Source organism: Sorex fumeus, unplaced genomic scaffold, assembly GCF_029834395.1.
Source record: "Sorex fumeus unplaced genomic scaffold, SorFum_2.1 ptg000033l, whole genome shotgun sequence".
In the NCBI taxonomy this organism is placed as follows: domain Eukaryota; kingdom Metazoa; phylum Chordata; class Mammalia; order Eulipotyphla; family Soricidae; genus Sorex; species Sorex fumeus.
In genome coordinates, this window is record NW_026606090.1 from 29,632,091 (window position 1) to 29,651,615 (window position 19,525).

At 38.2% G+C, this 19,525-nt stretch overlaps 1 protein-coding gene across 1 annotated transcript in view; it reads right to left on the reverse strand.

Moving 5' to 3' along the window:
* WRN (WRN RecQ like helicase) overlaps window positions 1-19,525 on the reverse strand; it is a 199,509-nt gene that overhangs the window by 63,405 nt on the left and 116,579 nt on the right. The window contains exons 20-22 of the mRNA XM_056116631.1: window positions 11,415-11,602; window positions 8,283-8,457; window positions 177-358 (exon numbers count right to left, since the gene is read on the reverse strand). Coding sequence (XP_055972606.1) covers window positions 177-358; window positions 8,283-8,457; window positions 11,415-11,602 — 545 coding nt within the window. The remainder of the gene's footprint in view (window positions 1-176; window positions 359-8,282; window positions 8,458-11,414; window positions 11,603-19,525) is intronic.

A 19,525-nucleotide genomic window follows, 5' to 3' on the forward strand; every position in this document is an offset into this window, starting at 1 on the left:
GGGCATCAACACAACCACAGCTGTTGTTTTCACATGTTCTCTATGCTGTTTTGGCTTTAGATGCATGTGTATACATTTGCCTTTAAATGCATCGGTGCAAAATTTTTATGTTACCCGCCCAATACTTTCAAACAAACAGAAGGAAATCTGTACAGGTAAAAGCAAAAAGTCTTTACCAATTTAAAGCAATGTCTGCTGGAGCCCAGAGCAAGTGGCAGGAACTTGGAAGCCCATCTCGACCAGCTCTACCAATCTCCTGGTAATATGATTCCATTTCCTTAGGAGCACCATAATGAATGACTCTGCGAATGTCAGCTTTATTAATTCCCATTCCAAAAGCTATGGTAGCTACGATGCACTAAGAAAGAAAATAACACAGCTTGACAAATTTTGCAAAACTAAACATCTTTTATTTGGTTAGAATAATTAACTAATTTCCCTACAATAAAACTGAATTTAATGAAATTTTATTGATCACTTATAGATGAAAATATTATCAACAAAATTTGCAAAGATTGGTCACCAGAAAATAGGGTTTCTATCAATATAAAAATTAGAAAATAAAATAAATTCTGTCTATGAATATAAGATATCAAATTTAAATGTTTATTATATTGCATATTGACTATTACACATCAAGAGCCTTAGCCCAATATGAAGATACTGATTTCACAATACTTTAATATTTTCAAATTATTATTCTATAATGGATGGGAGTAGCTCATTAAAGAGGTAGAATGAAAAATGAATTTGCCTTTGTATCTTTTAAAATTTATTTTGGGAGGAGGAGATGTGGACCATCCCAGGTGGTGCACAGGGACTACTCCTGGCTCTGTGCTCTAGGGTCACTCCTGGTTGTGCTAGGGGGACCATATGCAGTGCCAGAAACTGTACTGAACCCAGGGTCAGTCACAAATAAGGCAAGCCTTAGCCCCTGAACTATCACTCCAGCCCCTGTCTCTGCATTTAAAAAAATATGTATCTGGTTTTAAATATGTATCTAGCATATATAAAAACACTGGGATTATGTTTCAATGATAAGAGTAATTTAGGAAAGAATTAGTGATAAGTACAAATGCAAAATTCTTTAAAGATATCAATAATACAGGGGCTGGAGCAACAGCACAATGCGTAGGGCATTTGCCTTGCATGCAGCCTACCCAGGTTTGATTCACAGCATCCCATATGGTTCCCTGAGAACCGCCAGGGGTAATTCCCAAGTACAGAGCCAGAGTAACCCCTGTGCATTGCCAGATGTGACCCAAAAAGCACAAAAAAAATAAAATAAAATAGAAAAGATATCAGTAATACAGACACAAAAGTACAAGAAAATTAACTATGTAGCTTATGAGTAAAACACATGAAAAACATTTATAAGTATATTTTAATATACTTCTTTTTGAATATATATTGAATACATATGAATACATGTTGGCTATATATTTTATTAATATCATAGCTCAATTATGATACTAGTAATGGGAGAAAAAGGGGTAGGAAATGCCTGTATAAAGAGAAGAGCGCAAGACTGGTGTGATAGCACAGCGAGTAGGGCATATGCACACAGCTGACCCAGATTCAATCCCCAGCATCCCATATGGTCTCCTGAGCACTGCCAGGAGTAATTCCTGTGTGCAGAGCCAGGTGTGACCCAAAAAGAAAAAAAAAGAAAAAGAAAAAGAAACTGAAGAGAAGAGAGCCTGAAGAAATGTGAAGGCTAAACTTTCATCTCTCATAAACAGGAAATCAACAGATAATCCTGAAAATGAATAAGCAAATAAGACACAAAATAATATCAATATAAACAAATTACTTCAAGATACTGTGGTACCCTTAAAAGAACAGACTAAAAGAGTTGAGAACAAAAAACAGAAATGCAGAAGAAATGAGGAAAGGCACTTTTACATTAAACAATACAGAATAACTTCATTCTTTGGATTATGAACATGAATAAAAAGGCTAAAAAAATTTAGTACCATTGAAAACATATCGAGAGCTGCAGGAACAGCTTTGGGGACAGAAGCAGCTGCATGGATCTTTGGCGAGTTTCTAGGAGGCAACTGAATGGGATTCAAATGTATGGAACTCTGCTATATCCCACGCACAGGTAAACAAGAAGGGCATGGCTTTTCCAGGGGAAACTCCCCCAACATAACGCATAAGATCCATCTCCAAAGTAGCTCCACATAGTTACAAAGGAACACCAAAAGGGAAGGAAATATCCTGGAAGGGGAAAAAAGAGATCACCATCCACAGACTGCCACAGGCACTATGGGAAGAGAGCAAAGAACCCCACCATAGGGCAGAGGGCTGGGGGGGGAATAGGAGAGAAGCCCCAGCATGGAATACTCACATACAAAATCTCTCTGATAAAGAATTCAGAGACGAAATGGGGAGAATGTTCGATGAGCTCAAAGAAACAATGGAATGGACAACCAATAAAATACATGAAGATATGAGAGCAACAATGGAACAAATAGCCAATAAAATACAGGAAGAAATCAGAGCAAAAATAAGCAAACTATAAACAGAAATATCATGAATAAAAAACTCAGTAGATTAAATGAAAAACTCAATGGGTGCCCTCAAAAGTAGAATGACAACAACCAAAGATAGCATCAGTGAGCCTGAAGATGCTCTCCAGAAAGCATATAGGCAACAACAGAAGGTGGAAAAAGACCTCAAAATAGCTCAAAGTCATGTCAAAGGCGTATGCGATGAATTCAAAAGGAACACCAGAATCATCAGAATTAAAAAGAGACAGAAAGCAACAGTTAAAGAAGTCATCGCTGAAAAGTTCCCAAAGCTGGAAAATGAAAGCATCCCGATCCAAGAAGCCCAAAGTGTACCAGCTAAAAAAGACCCCAATAAAAAGACCCCACGACATATCCTAATCAGAACACCAAATATCAGAGACAGAGACAAAATACTGGAAACAGCAAGATCAAGGAAGTAAATTACAAAGGATCGTCCTTTAGATTTACAGCAGACCTATCATATGAAACTCACCAGGCCCAAGGTCAATGGTGGGACATAGCTAAAACTTAATAAAATGGATGCCTCACCAAGAATACTTTACCCAGCTAGATTCTCTTTCAGATTTGAAGGAATCATACATGACTTCATGGATAAACAACAGCTCAGGAACTTCACAGAATCAATACCAACCTTAAAAGATGGACTAAAAGGGCTACTGTAAGGCAAGACAAACTCTACAAACACAACAAATTTCTATAGAATGATGGCACAAAACTCCATGACAATAATCTCTCTCGATGTCAATGGACTAAATAAATCAATTAAGAGTCACAGAATGGCAAAATGTATTAAAAAACTGAATCCAACATTCTGCCGCTTGCAAGAAACACGTTTGAATAGTCAGAGCAAACACAGACTCAAAGTCAAATGCTAGATAACAATTTTTCAAGCAAACAACTCTTTCGAAAAAGTCGGTATGACTATACTAATATCCTAGGACATAGATTTCAGGCTAAAATGGGTTAGAAGGAACAGCAAGGGCTATTTCTTAATAATCAAGGGATATGTACACCAGGAAGAAATTAACACTCCCGAACATACATGCACCCAATGAGGGGTCAGAAAAATACTTAAAACAACTGCACAGCAAAAGCAGTACTAGGAGAGTTTAGAGCTCTGCAAGCATTTCAGGAAGGAAGGAAGGGTCCACATAAACAACTTGACTTCACAGTTTAAGATCTTAGAAAATGACCAACAAAAGGTTCCCAAACCAAGGAGAAGGAAAGAAATACTAAAACTCTGAGCAGAAACTAACAAAACGGAATAAAAAAAAAAAAACAAACCCAATTCAAAAGATCAATGAAATCAAGAGCGTGTTCTTTGAAAAAATAAATAAGGCAAGTCACTAGCAAGACTCACAAAGAAAGAGAGAGAACCCTAATAAAATGAAAGGGGAGACAACACAACAGAAACCACAGAAATTCTAAAGATTATCAGAGATTACTTTGAAATATGTTTGCGGTATGAAACAAGAGAACCTCGTAGAAATGGATATATTTCTGGACTCCTATAACCTCCCTAGGTTGAACCAAGATGATTTAGAGTACCTGACTAGACCTATCACCATTGAGGAAATTGAAATAGTAATCAAAAGTCTTCCCCAAAACAAAAACCCAGGCCCAGATGGATTCACTAGTGAATTCTATGAAACCTTTAAAGAGGCCCTACTGCCAATCCTCTTTAAGCTTTTCCAGGAAATCAAAGAAATAGAAACACTCCAGTTTTATGAGGCAAGTATCACCCTCATACCCAAAGCAGACAGTCACCACAAAAATAGAAAATTACAGACCGATATTCCTGATGAATACAGATGCAAAGATCTTCAACAAAATATTAGCAAATAGAACCCAACGACTCATCAGAAAGATCAAACACCATGATCAAGTAGGATTTATCCCGGGGATGCAAGGAGGATTTAACATTCACAAGTCGATCAACATAATTCATCATATCAATAAAAGAAAAGATAAAAACCATATGATCATATCAATAGACACAGAGAAAGCATTTGACAGGAATCAGCAGCATTCATAATAAAAACTCTCAATAAATGGGTACTGAAGCAAACTTCCCTCAATATAGTAAAAGCCATCTACCACAAGCCCATAAAAAAAACAACAACAACAACAAAAACTAAAAGCTTTCCCTCTAAGATCAGAGACAAGACAAAGATGCCTACTCTAGCCACCTCTATTTAATATAGTACTGGAGGTACTTGCCACAGCTACTAGGCAAGATAAAGATATCAAAGGCATCCAGGTAAGAAAGAAGTCACGCTCTCACTATTTGCAGATGACATGATACTATACTTAGTGAATCCTAAAGACACTACCAAAACGCTCCTAAAAACTATAGATTTATATTGTAGAGTGGCAAGCTACAAAAACAATACCAGAAGTCCCTGGCTTTTCTATATTCAAATAATGAAAGAAAAGAGATAGCGAAAAAAGCAATCGCGTTCTCAATTGTTCCTCAGAAAATCAAGTACTCTGAACCATCTTAACTAAGGAACTAAAGAACCTATATAAAGAAAACTATGAAACGCTACTCCAAGAAATAAAAGAGGACACAAGAAAATGAAGACATATGCCCTGCTAATGGATTGGGAGAATTAACATGGTAAAAATGGCTATACTTCCCAAAGCGTTATATAGATTCAATAAGGATACCCATGACTTTTTTCAAAGAAATAAACCAAACACTCCTGAAATGTATATGGAAGAATAAACCACCACAAGTAGCTAAAGCAATCCTTGGGAAAAATAAGACAGGAGGCATCATCTTCTTCAACTCCAAATTCTACTACAAAGGTGGTAGTGATTAAAAAAGCATGGTAATGGGAAAAATTAGACCTGCAAACCAATAAAATAGCACTGAATATCCTGACACAGATCCCAAAATATATAATCATTTAATCTTTGGTAAGGGAACAAGAAGTATGAGGTGGAGCAAGGAAAGCCTCTTCAATTAACGGTGCTGGGAAAACTGGGCAGCTACATGTAAAACAATGAACTCAGACATTTTGCTAATGCCATGCACAAAAGTTGGATCAAAATGGATTAAAGACTCCAATATCAGACCCGAATTCCTAAGGTACCTGAAAGAAAATGTAGGCAAAACCCTCCATGACATTGAAATTCAAGGCATCTTCAAAGATCAAACACCACTGATGAAGCAAAAGAAAGCAAAGATAAACAAATGGGACTACATGAAACTAAGAAGCTTCTGCATCTCAAAAGAAATGGCGTCTAAGATACATACAAAGCAGCTCATGGAATGGGAAAAATTATTTACCCAATACCCATCTGATACAGGTTAATATCAAAGTTATATAGGACACTGATAGAACTTTACAAAAAAAAAATCTAACCCCATCAAAAAATGGTGAGAGAAATTGAACAGAAACTTTTTTTTTCTTTTTGGGTCACACCCAGCAGTGCTCAGGGGTTACTCCTGGCTCTGCACTCAGGAATTACTCCTGGTGGTGCTTGGGTGACTATACAGGATGCTGAGAATCGAGCCCAGGTCGGTCGCATGCAAGGCAAACACTCTACCTACTGTGCTATCGCTCTAGCCCAAACAGAAACTTTCTCAAAGAAGAAATCCAATGGCCAAAAGGCATGAGAAAAAACGCTCTATACCACTAATTATCAGGCAGATGCAAATTAAAACAATGAGATATCACCTTACACCACAGAGACTGGACACATCCAAAAGAAAACCAACCCGAGTTGGCCCAGATGCGGGGAGAAAGGGACTCTCATTCATTGTTGGTGGGAATGCTGACTGGTCCAGCCTTTTTGGAAAACAATATGGACATTCTTCAAAAAACTTGAAATTGAGCTCCCAATACCTCTCTGGGAATATACCCTTGGAACCCAAAAGCACATAGCAGAAATGTTATCTGCACTTCGATGTTCACTGCAGCACTATTCACAACAGGCGGAATTTGGAAACAACCCAAGTGCCCAAGAACTGATAACTGAATAAAGAAACTATGGTATATCTACACAATGGAATACTATGCAGCTGTTAGAAAAAATGAATTCATGAAATTTGCTTATAAATGGATAGACATGTAGAGCATCGTGTTGAATGAAATGAGTCAGAAAAAGAGGGACAGGTATAGAATAAGTGCATTCATTTATATATACATATATGAATATTTTCTCTCTCTCTCTCTCTCTATATATATATATATATATTGAAACTAATATCCAAGGTGAGGGTAATCAGGTGCCAGGAGGACATGTCAATGGTTGGAAGCTTGCCACAAGAATGAATTGGGGGGGGGAAGGGTGAAGGGCACAGGATGCACCTGATAACCTTTCATTATCTGGACTGCAAACTATAAAGCAGAGAGAGAGAGAGAGAGAGAGAGAGAGCGCACCTGCCACAGTGGCAGGTGATGGGATGGGGCAGGCGGGGGGACATGGGAGGGAAACTGGGAACACTGGTGGTGGGAAAAGTATAATGGTGAAGGGACGGTTGTTGGAATACTATATGAATGAAATCCAATCATAAACAACTTTGTAAATGTGTATTATCACTGTGATTTAATTTTTAAAAACTGGGAAAAAAAATCATATTGAAGAAGTCCAATCACTGATCACTAAGATACAGCAAATGGATTAAATAACCTAATAAACTTTATTTAATAATTTTTAACAAAATCTCTTCATGACAATTGGAGTAATTATCCTATCTTTGGAGAAAAGATGTTTTCATGAAGATGTTGAAAATGTTGATTTAAACCTATCCATGTGGCTTGAGTTGACATCCTCTCAAATGTTCTATCAATAAAACCCAAAGAACCGGGTAATCACTACAATAATCTCAGCGGTAACTCTTCACAGTAATTTCGTTGATACTATCCCTTCAGTACTTCGCTCTCAAATCAGTCCTACTTAGTGCTGAAACCTAATGCTTCCATAATGGTATGATCTTGTTAAAAACAAAAAACTTTGTCATGAGGATTTTCAAATAATATTCTATAGGGTGTTGAGGATTATTAGGAACTCAAAGGAATTATCTTGGAGATAAGAAGACCCTAGAAACCCTTTCTCCTTCACACCAATTTCAACAAGAATTATTCTAATTGAATCTGCTATATATTAGAGAATTTTCACTTAAATTAAAAATCTCCAAGGTACACAGACTGGAAAAAATGACAGGCGTCTAATACTAATTTCTGTCTGCCTCTTTGCAAGTTTTAAGGCCAGGTTAACTGTTTTGTTCTACTTTTTTCTTTTAAGAAACATCCTCTCTCTTTGTTTTAACTATTACAGTACTATGTTATCATTCCAACTTCTTTTTTCCTTCCCACAATCCAAACTATTCATAATTTTCTAAACCAAGGGTGTACTCTAAAAGCACAGAGCCTTTACACCTGCTAGACCTCTTCCTGGAAATCTATGACCAATTCCTTTTCCCTCATCACGTAATTTCCCAGCACACTGGACAAAGTTCTATCCACATGTTCAGATTCTACTCAAACTACATCTTCTAGGATGGGTCATTCCCGATATGCAACCTAATTTAATAACTAGCAATCCTCTGTGCATCTAATCAGTGTGTATAGGAAGCTTTTGTCCTAATCCAAAGCAGTCTATTCACATTATAAAACACACTTCTTTATGCCCAACACACACATAAAGAAGTCAAGAAAAATTTGGCAAATAATTATTAAAGAAATAACCACATCTACGATGGGAATTTGGAGCAATGATAACCGACTCTCATACCTGAATTTCATCTCTCATGAACTTGTGATGCACCTCTTTCCTGGACTTAATACTCATTCCCGCATGGTATGTTTCACAGGCTACCTGCAGCAACCTAAGTTGAGCTGCAACTTGTTCTGTCATTTTTCTAGAAAGACAATAGATGATAGTTGGGCCTTCAAAATTCCACGTAGAACTAGAGGGGGGAAAAAAACACAAAAATATATATTATTCAGACCAGTTTTAGTTTTATCTTATTTTTATTTTTAAAAAAGCTTTAAATTTCAAAGCAGATCAATAGTAGAGTGGGCAGGGCACTCACCTTGCACACAGCCAACTTGGGTTTGATCCCCGGCATCCCATATGGTCCCCCAAACCCACCTGGAGTGATTCCTGAGTATAGATCCAGGAATAAGTTCTCAGCACTGCCAGGTGTGTGGCCCAAAATCAAAAGGAATAATATAACCAAGCATACAGAAAACAATTACAGAGAGATACACTGGGTAAGGTGCTTACCTTGAAGGCAGTGGCCAGGTTCAATCCCCACCACCCTATTTGGTCCCCCAAGTCCCACCAGGAACAAACCTTGAGCACAGAGCCAGGAGTAAGTCCTGAACACTGACAAGTGGGGGCCAAAATAAATGAACAAAAAACTGAAAAAAAATGACCAAAACTATATTTAAGTTTAAAACATTATGGAAAGTCATGGGGCTGGAGAGATAGCACAGCAGGTAGGGCATTTGCCTTGCATGCGGCCGACCCAGGTTCAATTCCCAGCATCCCATGTGGTCCCCTGAGCACCGCCAGGGGTGACTCCTGAGTGCAGAGCCAGGTGACCCTGAGTGCAGAGCCAGGAGTAACCCCTGTGCATCACCAGGTGTGACCCAAAAAGCAAAAAAAAAAAAAAAAAAAAAAAAAATCCTCAAAATTAAAAAAAAAATTATAGAAAGTCAAATAAGAAAATAAAAATGTGTTAAATTACCCAAGCATTTAACGCATCTTTGGTGCAAATTAGACTTACAATCAGAAACAAGTTTGCTTAAGCAGAAGCCTTAATAAAAACTTATAAACCACCGATACAAATACTTTTAGAAATGCAAAGCACTAGATTAGCACTTAAATTTTATGTGATAAAATTAAAGAACTATATGGGAAAGTGAATAAAATTTGCTATATTACTTTTACTCCATCTTGATCACAAAGTCATGGCTAGATTTGTTAATTACGAGACTGTAAGTAAGCTAAAGACTATGTTATAGGAAATATATTAGAAAACCAAGCTTAAGTATAAAGATTTCCATAGAGTATTTAGTTCTTCAATATATTTATTTATAGAAACATTTATGCTATCCTAATCAATATAAAATATTGTATACTATTTTAGACTTATAGAAGGTTATTTTATTATTTAATGGATTTATACCCTCTAATCCAATTTTGATTTTAGAAATCTATTTTATAAAAATAAACACCAAAAGCTATAATATATACACACAAATAGTCACAGTAAAACCATTATAATGAAAGATAATCTAATGCTTACTGTGTATATTCAGACTTTCAAATGCCAAGTCAACATTTAAAATTGAATGCATATAAAATCTTTAAGAGGGGCTATGGCAAAGTCCTTGGAAACCAAATAAAGCAAGAAAAATTGGCAATTTCACTCTAAGAGTCTTACTATATAATAAACTCAAAGCAACTTTCGATAGTGCCCAAATATTTTTCCATATAAAGTCACAAGGAACTAATTTCATGGAGAAAAAAATGTAAGTTATTTTTAATGCTATTTAAAATATTTTCAAAAAATAAAAATCTTTGCCAAAATGTAAATATTGTAATATCTCATACATTATGGCCCTAAATTTAAGGTAAAGGTAAAGGTAAAGGCCCTCCCGTTGATCGTCGATTTGCTCGAGCGGGCCCAGTAACGTCTCCATTGGAGACTTTGTTGTTACTGTGTCTGGCATATCGATATGCCTAAATTTAAGAAAACAGAAAAATTGGTAAGATAGCAATGATATGTTAAATAAAAGGAGAAAAATCATGGAAAAAAATGCTATGAAACTATTTCTGGATCTTAACATCAACAAAACCTCGCAATATGAAGCCATATAGTACAGAGTCAGAGACATCTACGGCGCTAAAGGCTAAAGCAGCAACAGTGACTACAACTGAGGGACAGAACTCAAATATCCAAGCTCTGCTATATGTATCTATAGTGTATGAATTAATACTATGACTATATACTACTTCTTACATTAAATAAGAAACTGGATTACACACACACACAAAAAAAAAATTAAAGATCAATAAACTGAACCAAAGTAAACTGAAAAGAAAAACAAAACAAAACACCCGACTCTGAGCCTTGGTGGGAACCACACTGATTAGCAGTGGGAAAGAAAAGTGTGTGGGAAAGATAGGCAGAAGGGGTCTTTCTGCTGGTGGGATGGTGCTAGAACTCTAGTGGTGCATGTGGTGAACTTTTACAAGAAGAAAGTTCTATAATATTGAAAACTATGATAAATTAATTAAAAAAACTGAAAAGAAAAGGAGCGTCTTATCAAGCGACAGTATGGAACATTAAGACTAGACTAAAGAGGCTGCGTGACCTCTTTAGTCTAGCCCACTGATGTACCTAAAGCAGCACACATGTGTTTGGTTTTAACAAACTTGCTCATATTCTCTTATATACATTCTCCGACCCTCTCGGAGACCTTGGCAAGCTACTAAGAGTATCCTGCCACACAGCAGAGCCTGGCAATCTACCCGTTGCATATTTGATATGCCAAAAACAGTAACAATAACAGGCCTCATTCCCTTCACCCTGAAAGAGCCTCCAATGTGGCACTGGCACCATTGGGAAGGACGAGTAAGGAGAGGTTGCTAAAATCTCAGGGCTGGGACGAATGGAGACGTTACTGGCGCCCACTCGAGCAAATCAATGAACAATGGGATGACAGTGACACAGTGATACAGTGATGGAACATTAAAATGATAAGATTTTTTTTTCCTTAGTCACCATCTCGATTATATGACACCATACTTGACTTAAACCAAAATTAGGCCGCATTTAAAGTCAGGAAAACAAATATGTATTTGAAAGAGTAAAATAAATAGTTATTAAAACTTATCAATATAAAACCTCACCTTGTCTTTCTGACAAGAAATTGCTTCAGATCCTGACAAATATTTCCAGTTTTTCGTCCAACTTCTAAGTACAAGTTTGGCCGATCAAAACTAGTAAGAGTAATCTGAGGATCCTTCAGTTTTAAACAACGAATAATGTCTTCCCGGATTGAAGAAGTTGCTGTAGCAGTGAGTGCAACAATTGGCACCTAAATGAAGAAAAACTGCTTTTTCAAAAAGGAAGTAGCTGACTAGTTCCCAAAACTTTCACTGTCTTCTTATAAATAAACTAATGTGACAATTATAGGTGGTACTATGTGAAAAATAAATTTTTAATTAGCTTTTTAAAGAAAAATGTAACTTCTGACATATTTCAAGACTTCTGAATAAAATCAATTCATAAAATAATAAATTTAAAGGTCTAAATATGATTTATCTTGTTGCAATGAAGCATACATATTAACAACCTTTCCATGTTATTTTTAACATTCATAATGCTAATATAAATAAAATGATACCATATTTTAATATGTAATTCACAAATTATAAATTTTTTAATTCAATGAAAATCTAACTATGCAAAATGAGTTTTCTTTTTTGATTCATATACTGGTAAATGCCTTCTCAGATCCAGAAACAAAGTTTCAAATGATTTCTTTCCGGTTTTACTATGTTAACTGTAACATTCTACACATTAAAAAAAAATCTTTATGACTTATTCTTCCAGCAACCAGAACTGTGCTCTTATTTTAGTCCCAAATAATGCTGAAAACTAATGATATATATCAATTAAAAAAATTTAAAAAGGAGCATCTTATTTCACCCACAGTACAGAAAATTAAAGACTTTGATTTTATCATTAGTTTTCAACATCATTTCCCTGAAAAAGAAGCAAAGCAGGTACACAGAAAATTCTTGCATGTAACATATAATCGTTAGAATACATAATCTTTTAGAAATTCTAAAACAGGTTAACATCATTTAACTAGACAATACTTCTGTCCCTCTTAACAAAGGGAATCATAATCAACTACACTATTACTTCAAAATCAGGGAAAAAAAATACCAAATCTCTTAAAAGTTGTTCCTAAGTCATCCTTAGCCAAAAATACGGTTTTCTGAAATAATTCTGACCCATTAACATATAGTAGATAATATTCATTAGAGTTCTTGAGATACACTGCATGTACCTTAAAAATTAATATATCTTGTGAGTAAAATTTTAAGCACAGCTGGCAATAGAGCAGTTATAGAACTTGAAAATAAGATGCAATTTATTAAAAATTTTAAACTACTTTTACAACTAACATAGTTTTGATGAACTAGAAAGTATCTCAAACGGTCTGGGACTGTGCATCAGCAGTAAAACGCCATCCTTGAATGGAAGTCCACAAATTCCCTAGCAACGTCACTGTATGATTAGACACTGACACCGCAATCCCGAGCATCACAACCGCTGGTAAGTGACCTCACCCCCAGACACTGCAACAACAAACAGTGTGTGTGTGTGTGTGTGTGTGTGGCGGGTGTTCTCAAAATTCAAGTAAAATAACACAATTTTAAAGTAGTTTTTAAAATCTGTAGCACTGTAGCACTGTCCTCCCGTTGGTCATCAATTTGCTCGCGCGGGCCCAGTAACACCTCCATTGTGAGACTTGTTGTTACTGTGTCTGGCATACTGAATACGCCACAGGGAGGCGTATTCAATATGAGCCTTGCCAGGCTTCCTCGTGGGGGCAGAATACTCTCAGAATACTCTCGGTAGTTTGCCGGCTCTCCAAGAGGGGTGGAGGAATTGAACCCAGGTGGGCGGGGCCGGCCATGTACAGGGCAAACGCCCTACTGCTGTGCTATCTATCAGTATGACCAGATACTCGGCAACTTTGCATTTTTCAATTCTGCCAGATTATTTTGAAATATAACCCAAGTCGGAGAGATAATACAATAAGTAAGGTGTTTGCTTTACATGCAGCTGAACCTGATTTGAATCCCCATACCATATCTGGGCCTGAGCAGTACCTCATCACTGAGCTGGTCTCTTGTCACTGGGAGTGCTCCCTTGGGTCTCTAAGTACCACTTGGGAAGGACCGATTTCCCCCAACAAAATTTTTTAAAATAAGTTCAAATTGTTAAGTTCTTCAGACATGCATATTCTCATCCTCACAACAGCAAAGCACTACTATTAATTTAAGTGATTTACTCAACTTATGGTTGTATTAACAAAATAGCCATTATTCGATCAAAAATACTAGATAAAGTATTTCAGCAGCTTATTGAAGATATCTCTGGACCCTGTACCAAGCAAGTTCCACACCTCAGCTGAAGGAGTGGGTGTGCCCTCTCTGCCCACTCCAGATGAAACCCCGGTGCCCACGAACTTCCAGAAGAAAAAAAAAACAGGTATGCAGATTCAAGGACTAAGACTCCAGACATGGTGGCAGCAGAGATGATTCATCCCTTCTTGTCTCCCCACCTGCTTGGCTGTCGAACCCATGATCTGTCCGTGGTTGCCATCTCAGTGCATCAATGGCCTTGATCCAGAGACTCCCAAATGAATCTCAACATGGATTAGCTACCTACAGAGATGTCTCTGGACCCCAAGCATTTACAATTTTAGAATTCCAAAAACAAAAGCGGCTGCAAGACCTCTCATGATACTCATAAAGAGCAATAAAATATAAATTATCTAGCCTCTGCCCCTGGCAGGCAGCCTTGAAAGGTGGTGGGAAAATTCGAAATAATGGTGGTGGGAAGTTGTAACGGTGGTGGGATTGGTGTTGAAATACTGAACGTAATCAATTAATGTCAACATCCTTATGAAAATAAAATTTTAAAAAAAAGGAAAAGTATTTCAAAATGAAGACCAAGAGACAGGCCAGAGAGAGTACAGAAGTTTAGCTACTTGCCTTGCATGTAGCTACCCTTGATCAATCCCCACACTGCATTTGATTTCCCCAAGAACCACCAAGAGTAATACCTGGGTACAAAGCTGGGAGTAAGCCCTGATCACAGTTGTGTGTGGCCCCCAAATCGAAAAAGGGCTCAGAGATGAGGGCTTCATTTATTCCCACAAAATACAATGTATATATGTTAGCAGGAAACTCATTTTTTAAAAATGAAACATGATTACCATTGAAGAAGTTAAAAAAAAGTTGGGAAAAATACTGCACAACACTGAAAATAATCTGGCTTAGACTCAAACGTCTCAAGTTTAAATCCAATCTATGTCACTAAGAAGATGTGAGATTCTGAGTTTTTTCTTTTGCTCTCTAAGCTATGCTTTTCCCATCTATAAAATGACAATAACAGAAATAATATCATAGTCTCTGTGAAGATCAAGTGCAGGAAAAGTACAGATAAAGTATGTAATGTGCTAGACATATTGTCTAGTAAGCATTAGAAAAGTTCTACAATACAGGATAGTCTCACTGCAGTGAAAAAAAAATTCTGTGCTAGAGTCCCAGGCACTTGGTCCCACTCCTAGATCTGACAATAAATTTGGGGAGAGAACTTATTTTGTTTAGTTTGGGCCACATGCAGTTATACTCAAGCCTTACTACTGGATCTCTGCTCAGAATATTCCTGACCGTGCTCAATACTGATATTCAAACCTGGGTCTGCTACATGCAAAGCAAACCACCATACTGGCCTCTATATTTTTCACCAAAATTGGAAATGAAGAAGGGTCCATGACTTAAATTTTCTAACTTAAAATGCTTCCACTGGTGAAGGTGGCTTGAAAGGTGGAGCACCCGCTTTGCATGCTAGAGTCCTGGGTTCGAGCCCCGGCAGCACAGGCTCCCCACTGAGCACTGCCATGAGTGGCCCCTGCATACCCCCAAGTGTGGTCCAAAAACAAAAGGGAAAAAAAATCCACTTTGCTACTCTAGTACATAAGAAAATAGAAATCACTATTCCAGTGATCTACTAACAATGAAAAATTATAAATTTTTCACCTCCAATAATCTAGAAAGTTGGTTTCAAATGCTGCTTCCAGGTGAGGGATATTACTCAGTGGGATAGAAGGAGCTTAATAAGTCTGAAGCTCTGAGAGCAATCCCTAATCCCTAGCACCACAAACTCAGCTTCCCCCCACCTTACCAACTCTCACCGCTAGCACTGCAAGGTGGGATTCTGGTAGCCCCCAAATATAGCCAGATTCTTGCTGGCCTGAGGCATGAGCATTACTGAGATGGGCATCTATTTAAAAGAAAAAAGAAAAAGAAACACTTCCATAACTGGAAAACAAATTAATGAAATATCTTAAAATGTAAGCAATAATTGTTTATATTCACTTCAGAAGTTCTAAACATTCTTAGACAGAACAGAGTCTCTTTACTTAAAAGCATGTGGTGTTTTATAATACTTAAGATTTATAAACCAGGGGGAAAGGAGGAGAGGGGAGAGAGAGAGAGAGAGAGAGAGGGAGAGAGAGAGAGAAATATGCCTGCCATAGAGGCAGGCTGGGGATGAGCTGGGGGCGGAGGGAACTGTGGACACTGGTGCTGGGAAATGTACACTGGTGGAGGGAGGGGTGCTGGAACACTGTATGACTGAAACCTAATTATAAACAGCTTTGTAAGGGACTCTCTGACAGTGATTTAATAAAAAAAATCTTGGGAAAAGAAAAAGAAAAAGAACACTCAGGGGTTAGGAAGATAGCTCATATGGCACAGCATCTGCCTGACATACGTAAGGCCAAGTCCAGCCCCTGGCACTACAGGACACCACCCTCTATACCCAGGCATTATTAGGTGTGGTCCTGGTGGTCTCCACGCTTCCCTGGGAGTTGTCCTACAAAGAAAAGTAAAATGAAAAATAAGCACCCAGCTTGTTATGAGAAAAGTGACCGTACAAACTGGCTTGCTGAGACACTCCCTGTCAGTGTTGTAATCAGAGTGTAATTTGTAATGGTTTACACCCTTTCCAAAAGCAGGAGGACTAGACAGGCAGTACAGGGGGTCAAGCATATGCTTTTCATACAGGAGACCTGGATTTGATCTCCAACATCATATGGTCTCCTGAGCACCATCAGGAACAACCACCTAGGCTTCTGGGGTCAGATGCAGCCATAAAACAAAACAACACCCAAAAAATTTCCAAAAGCAAACTAATTTGAATGATACATTGTCACCTAGTGTCAAGTCAACTCATAAAGCTCTTATTTTTAAAATTTGCAAATGTTCCTTATGCGCAGCCAGCCCAGCCAAGCCAAGTTCGATTCCTCTGCCCCTCTCAGAGAGCCCAGCAAGCTACCAAGAGTATCTTGCCCACGCGGCAAACTACCCGAGACATACTCAATATGCTAAACACAGTAACAAGTCTCAAAATGGAGACATTATTGGGCCCACTTGAGCAAATTGATGAACAATGGGAGGACAGTGTCTGTTTTCTTTGTTAATACCAAGTTTTATTAAAATAAGATATAAAATATAAATTAATCTTGTTAGTGTAATTTGTGAAATCATACAAATATATATGTAGACTTGACTAGGTAATTATACTCATATATTTCAATGGCATAAAACCTACAGATTCAGGGAATTATAAGTTCTCCAACGGCTTCTAAGTGTGGACCATGCTGCTAATTCAAACTGTACTCCCTGGTGTCATAATATTAATTCATTCACTCATTCCACGTTATTGAATGCCTAGTACATAACGATATTTGTGAAAGGTCTGGAGAAGGTCATGGAAAATAACCAACATAACTCATGATCTCATAGTTCCTATTATTTGAATTGTTTAAAATCTTAAGACTGATGTAGAGTTTTCAGTCTGACTGCTAACTCTTAAGACTCATTTTAACACGATTCTATCCAAATATGAATCTTTGTGTAATAGCTTGGTGATTCCTCTGCTATTTTTAAGCTCAATGAAGTAACACAGTGTGAAGCATTGCTGTTTTGCGCCATAAAGTTATCCCAGTGTAATTAGAACTGGAAGAAGGAAAAGAACTGAGAACAGTAAGGGAAAGGATGCTTCCACAACCACCAGGTGGCACTTCTCACCGCTCAGCCAAAAACACCCTTGGGGGTTGGGAGGCGGGGCGGATCTCTCATGAACACCTGGTGCTGTATTAAATCCTCCCAAGAAATGAAAATGATCCAGTAGAGTGCACTGCCAGCCAGACATAATATGAGATTTTATTCAAAACTGAAAGTGCTTAAGAACTGCATAAAATATTTAAAGCAATCTTTCTAGAAATCAATTGCCCAGGAAAGGATTATAGAAAGCAATTTTTCTAGTCACCTCAAACTTACTTTTAACCCACTCTAAATTAATGAAAAGCTGTCCTCAAGGAATACTGCACCCAGATTCTTTCACCAAATACCTTCTTGCTCTATAACAAATCTATTAACACTATTCATCTTTCTTGATTATTACACATTTATTAGCCGATACTGGGCTGGAGCGAGAGCACAGTAGTAGGGCGTTTGCTTTGCATGAGGCCAACCCAGCCAACCCCAGTTCAATTCCTCCACCCCTTTCGGAGAGCCTGGCAAGCTACTGAGAGTATCCGCCCGCACGGTAAAGCCTGACAAGTTCCCTGTGACATATTCGATATGCCAAACACAGTAACAAAAACTCTCACAATGGAGACGTTACTGGGCTCGCTTGGGCAAATCGATGAACAGGAGGACTGAGACACAGACAGCCGATACTACTATTACTACTCTTATAGGTATGAAACTCATTTTATTTTATGGCAGAAACTCCATTTGATACTTCTTTTAAAGTATTTGCTTTAGAATAAGCAGTCTCCATGCAGCTGTTGTCCCACTTTACCACCAACTTCTCAGGTGAGAAAGAAACTTCTATGCAATGAGAAAATTTTTTACTCTTGTTAGAATTCTCCTTAACAGCACAGCAGGTAGGGTGTTTGCCTTGTACGTGGACGACCAGGATTCGATTCCTCCATCCCTCTTGGAGAGCCCGGCAAGCTACTGAGAGTATCCTGCCCTCATGGCAGAGCCTATGTGTATTCAATATGCCAAAAACAGTAACAACAAGTCTCACAATGGAGACATTACTGGTGCCCACTTGAGCAAATTGATGAACAACAGGAGGACAGTGTTACAGTGCGGTGTTAGAATTCATTGATTCATTTACTCAACTACTTACTGAGCACCTACCATGTTTCAAGTGCTATCTTAAGCCAAACCACCAAAAATAAATCTCTCCACACAAAGAATATTCTAGCAGGAACTCACAATTAATAAAATGTGTCCAGTAATTAAAATAGTAAGTGCAATTTTTTTAAAAATAGCAAAGGAAAAGGCTAGAAATTTGGCTCAGAGGTGGCACACGCCTTACATACTTGAGACCCTGGGTTAATAGCCAGCGCGTGTGAACGCGCGCGTGCACATGCACACACACACACACACACACACACACACACACACGCAAACAAATAATGCTTTTATGGGGGAAAGACCTTCTTCCTAGGACGGTTTTGATCAGCAGATCTGATTTATCTGACATACTTAAAAAGCATCTCTCTGGATGTTACTTAGAGTGATGGAAGTAAAGGGCAAACGCAGGGAGACAATAATAGCCTGGGTGAAGAGAGATAGTAGCTTGTGTACGAGCAACGGCAGGGATCAAGAGGGAAGTGACTAGTTGGGTAGAGAGAACTATCTGGAAGACATCTGAGATGCGCTAAGTCTGATGGAGATGCTTGCTGGTCTTCTGTGCACAGAGATACTGAGTATGTAGAAATTCTTCAATGAAAAGTCAGCTGTGGGGAAGGAGCCAGTACAGGAGTCAGGGACCATTCCTCACATTGCAGCTGACTGTTCCATCTCCCTTACCACAAGGTGTGGCACCTGCAAGCACTGGAGCACCTGGGTGAGGACCTGGAGGAGGACCTGAGCACCCTTGGAGCGGCCTGGGTAATCCTGGCACTGCAGGGCCCACACACTGCTACGTCCTCAACCCTGCACACTGAACTGCCAGTCAGTTGGCTGAGAGTCACCGGAAGAGTCACTGGGTTCCCTGAGTACTGTTTCCCAGCTTCCACTCTTTCCAACAAATGGTTAGACCTGGAAATCTACAGGCACAAAAATCAATCACAACAAAAACCTCACACCTTTTACTCAAGAAGGCAATATAATAACTCAAAACAGAT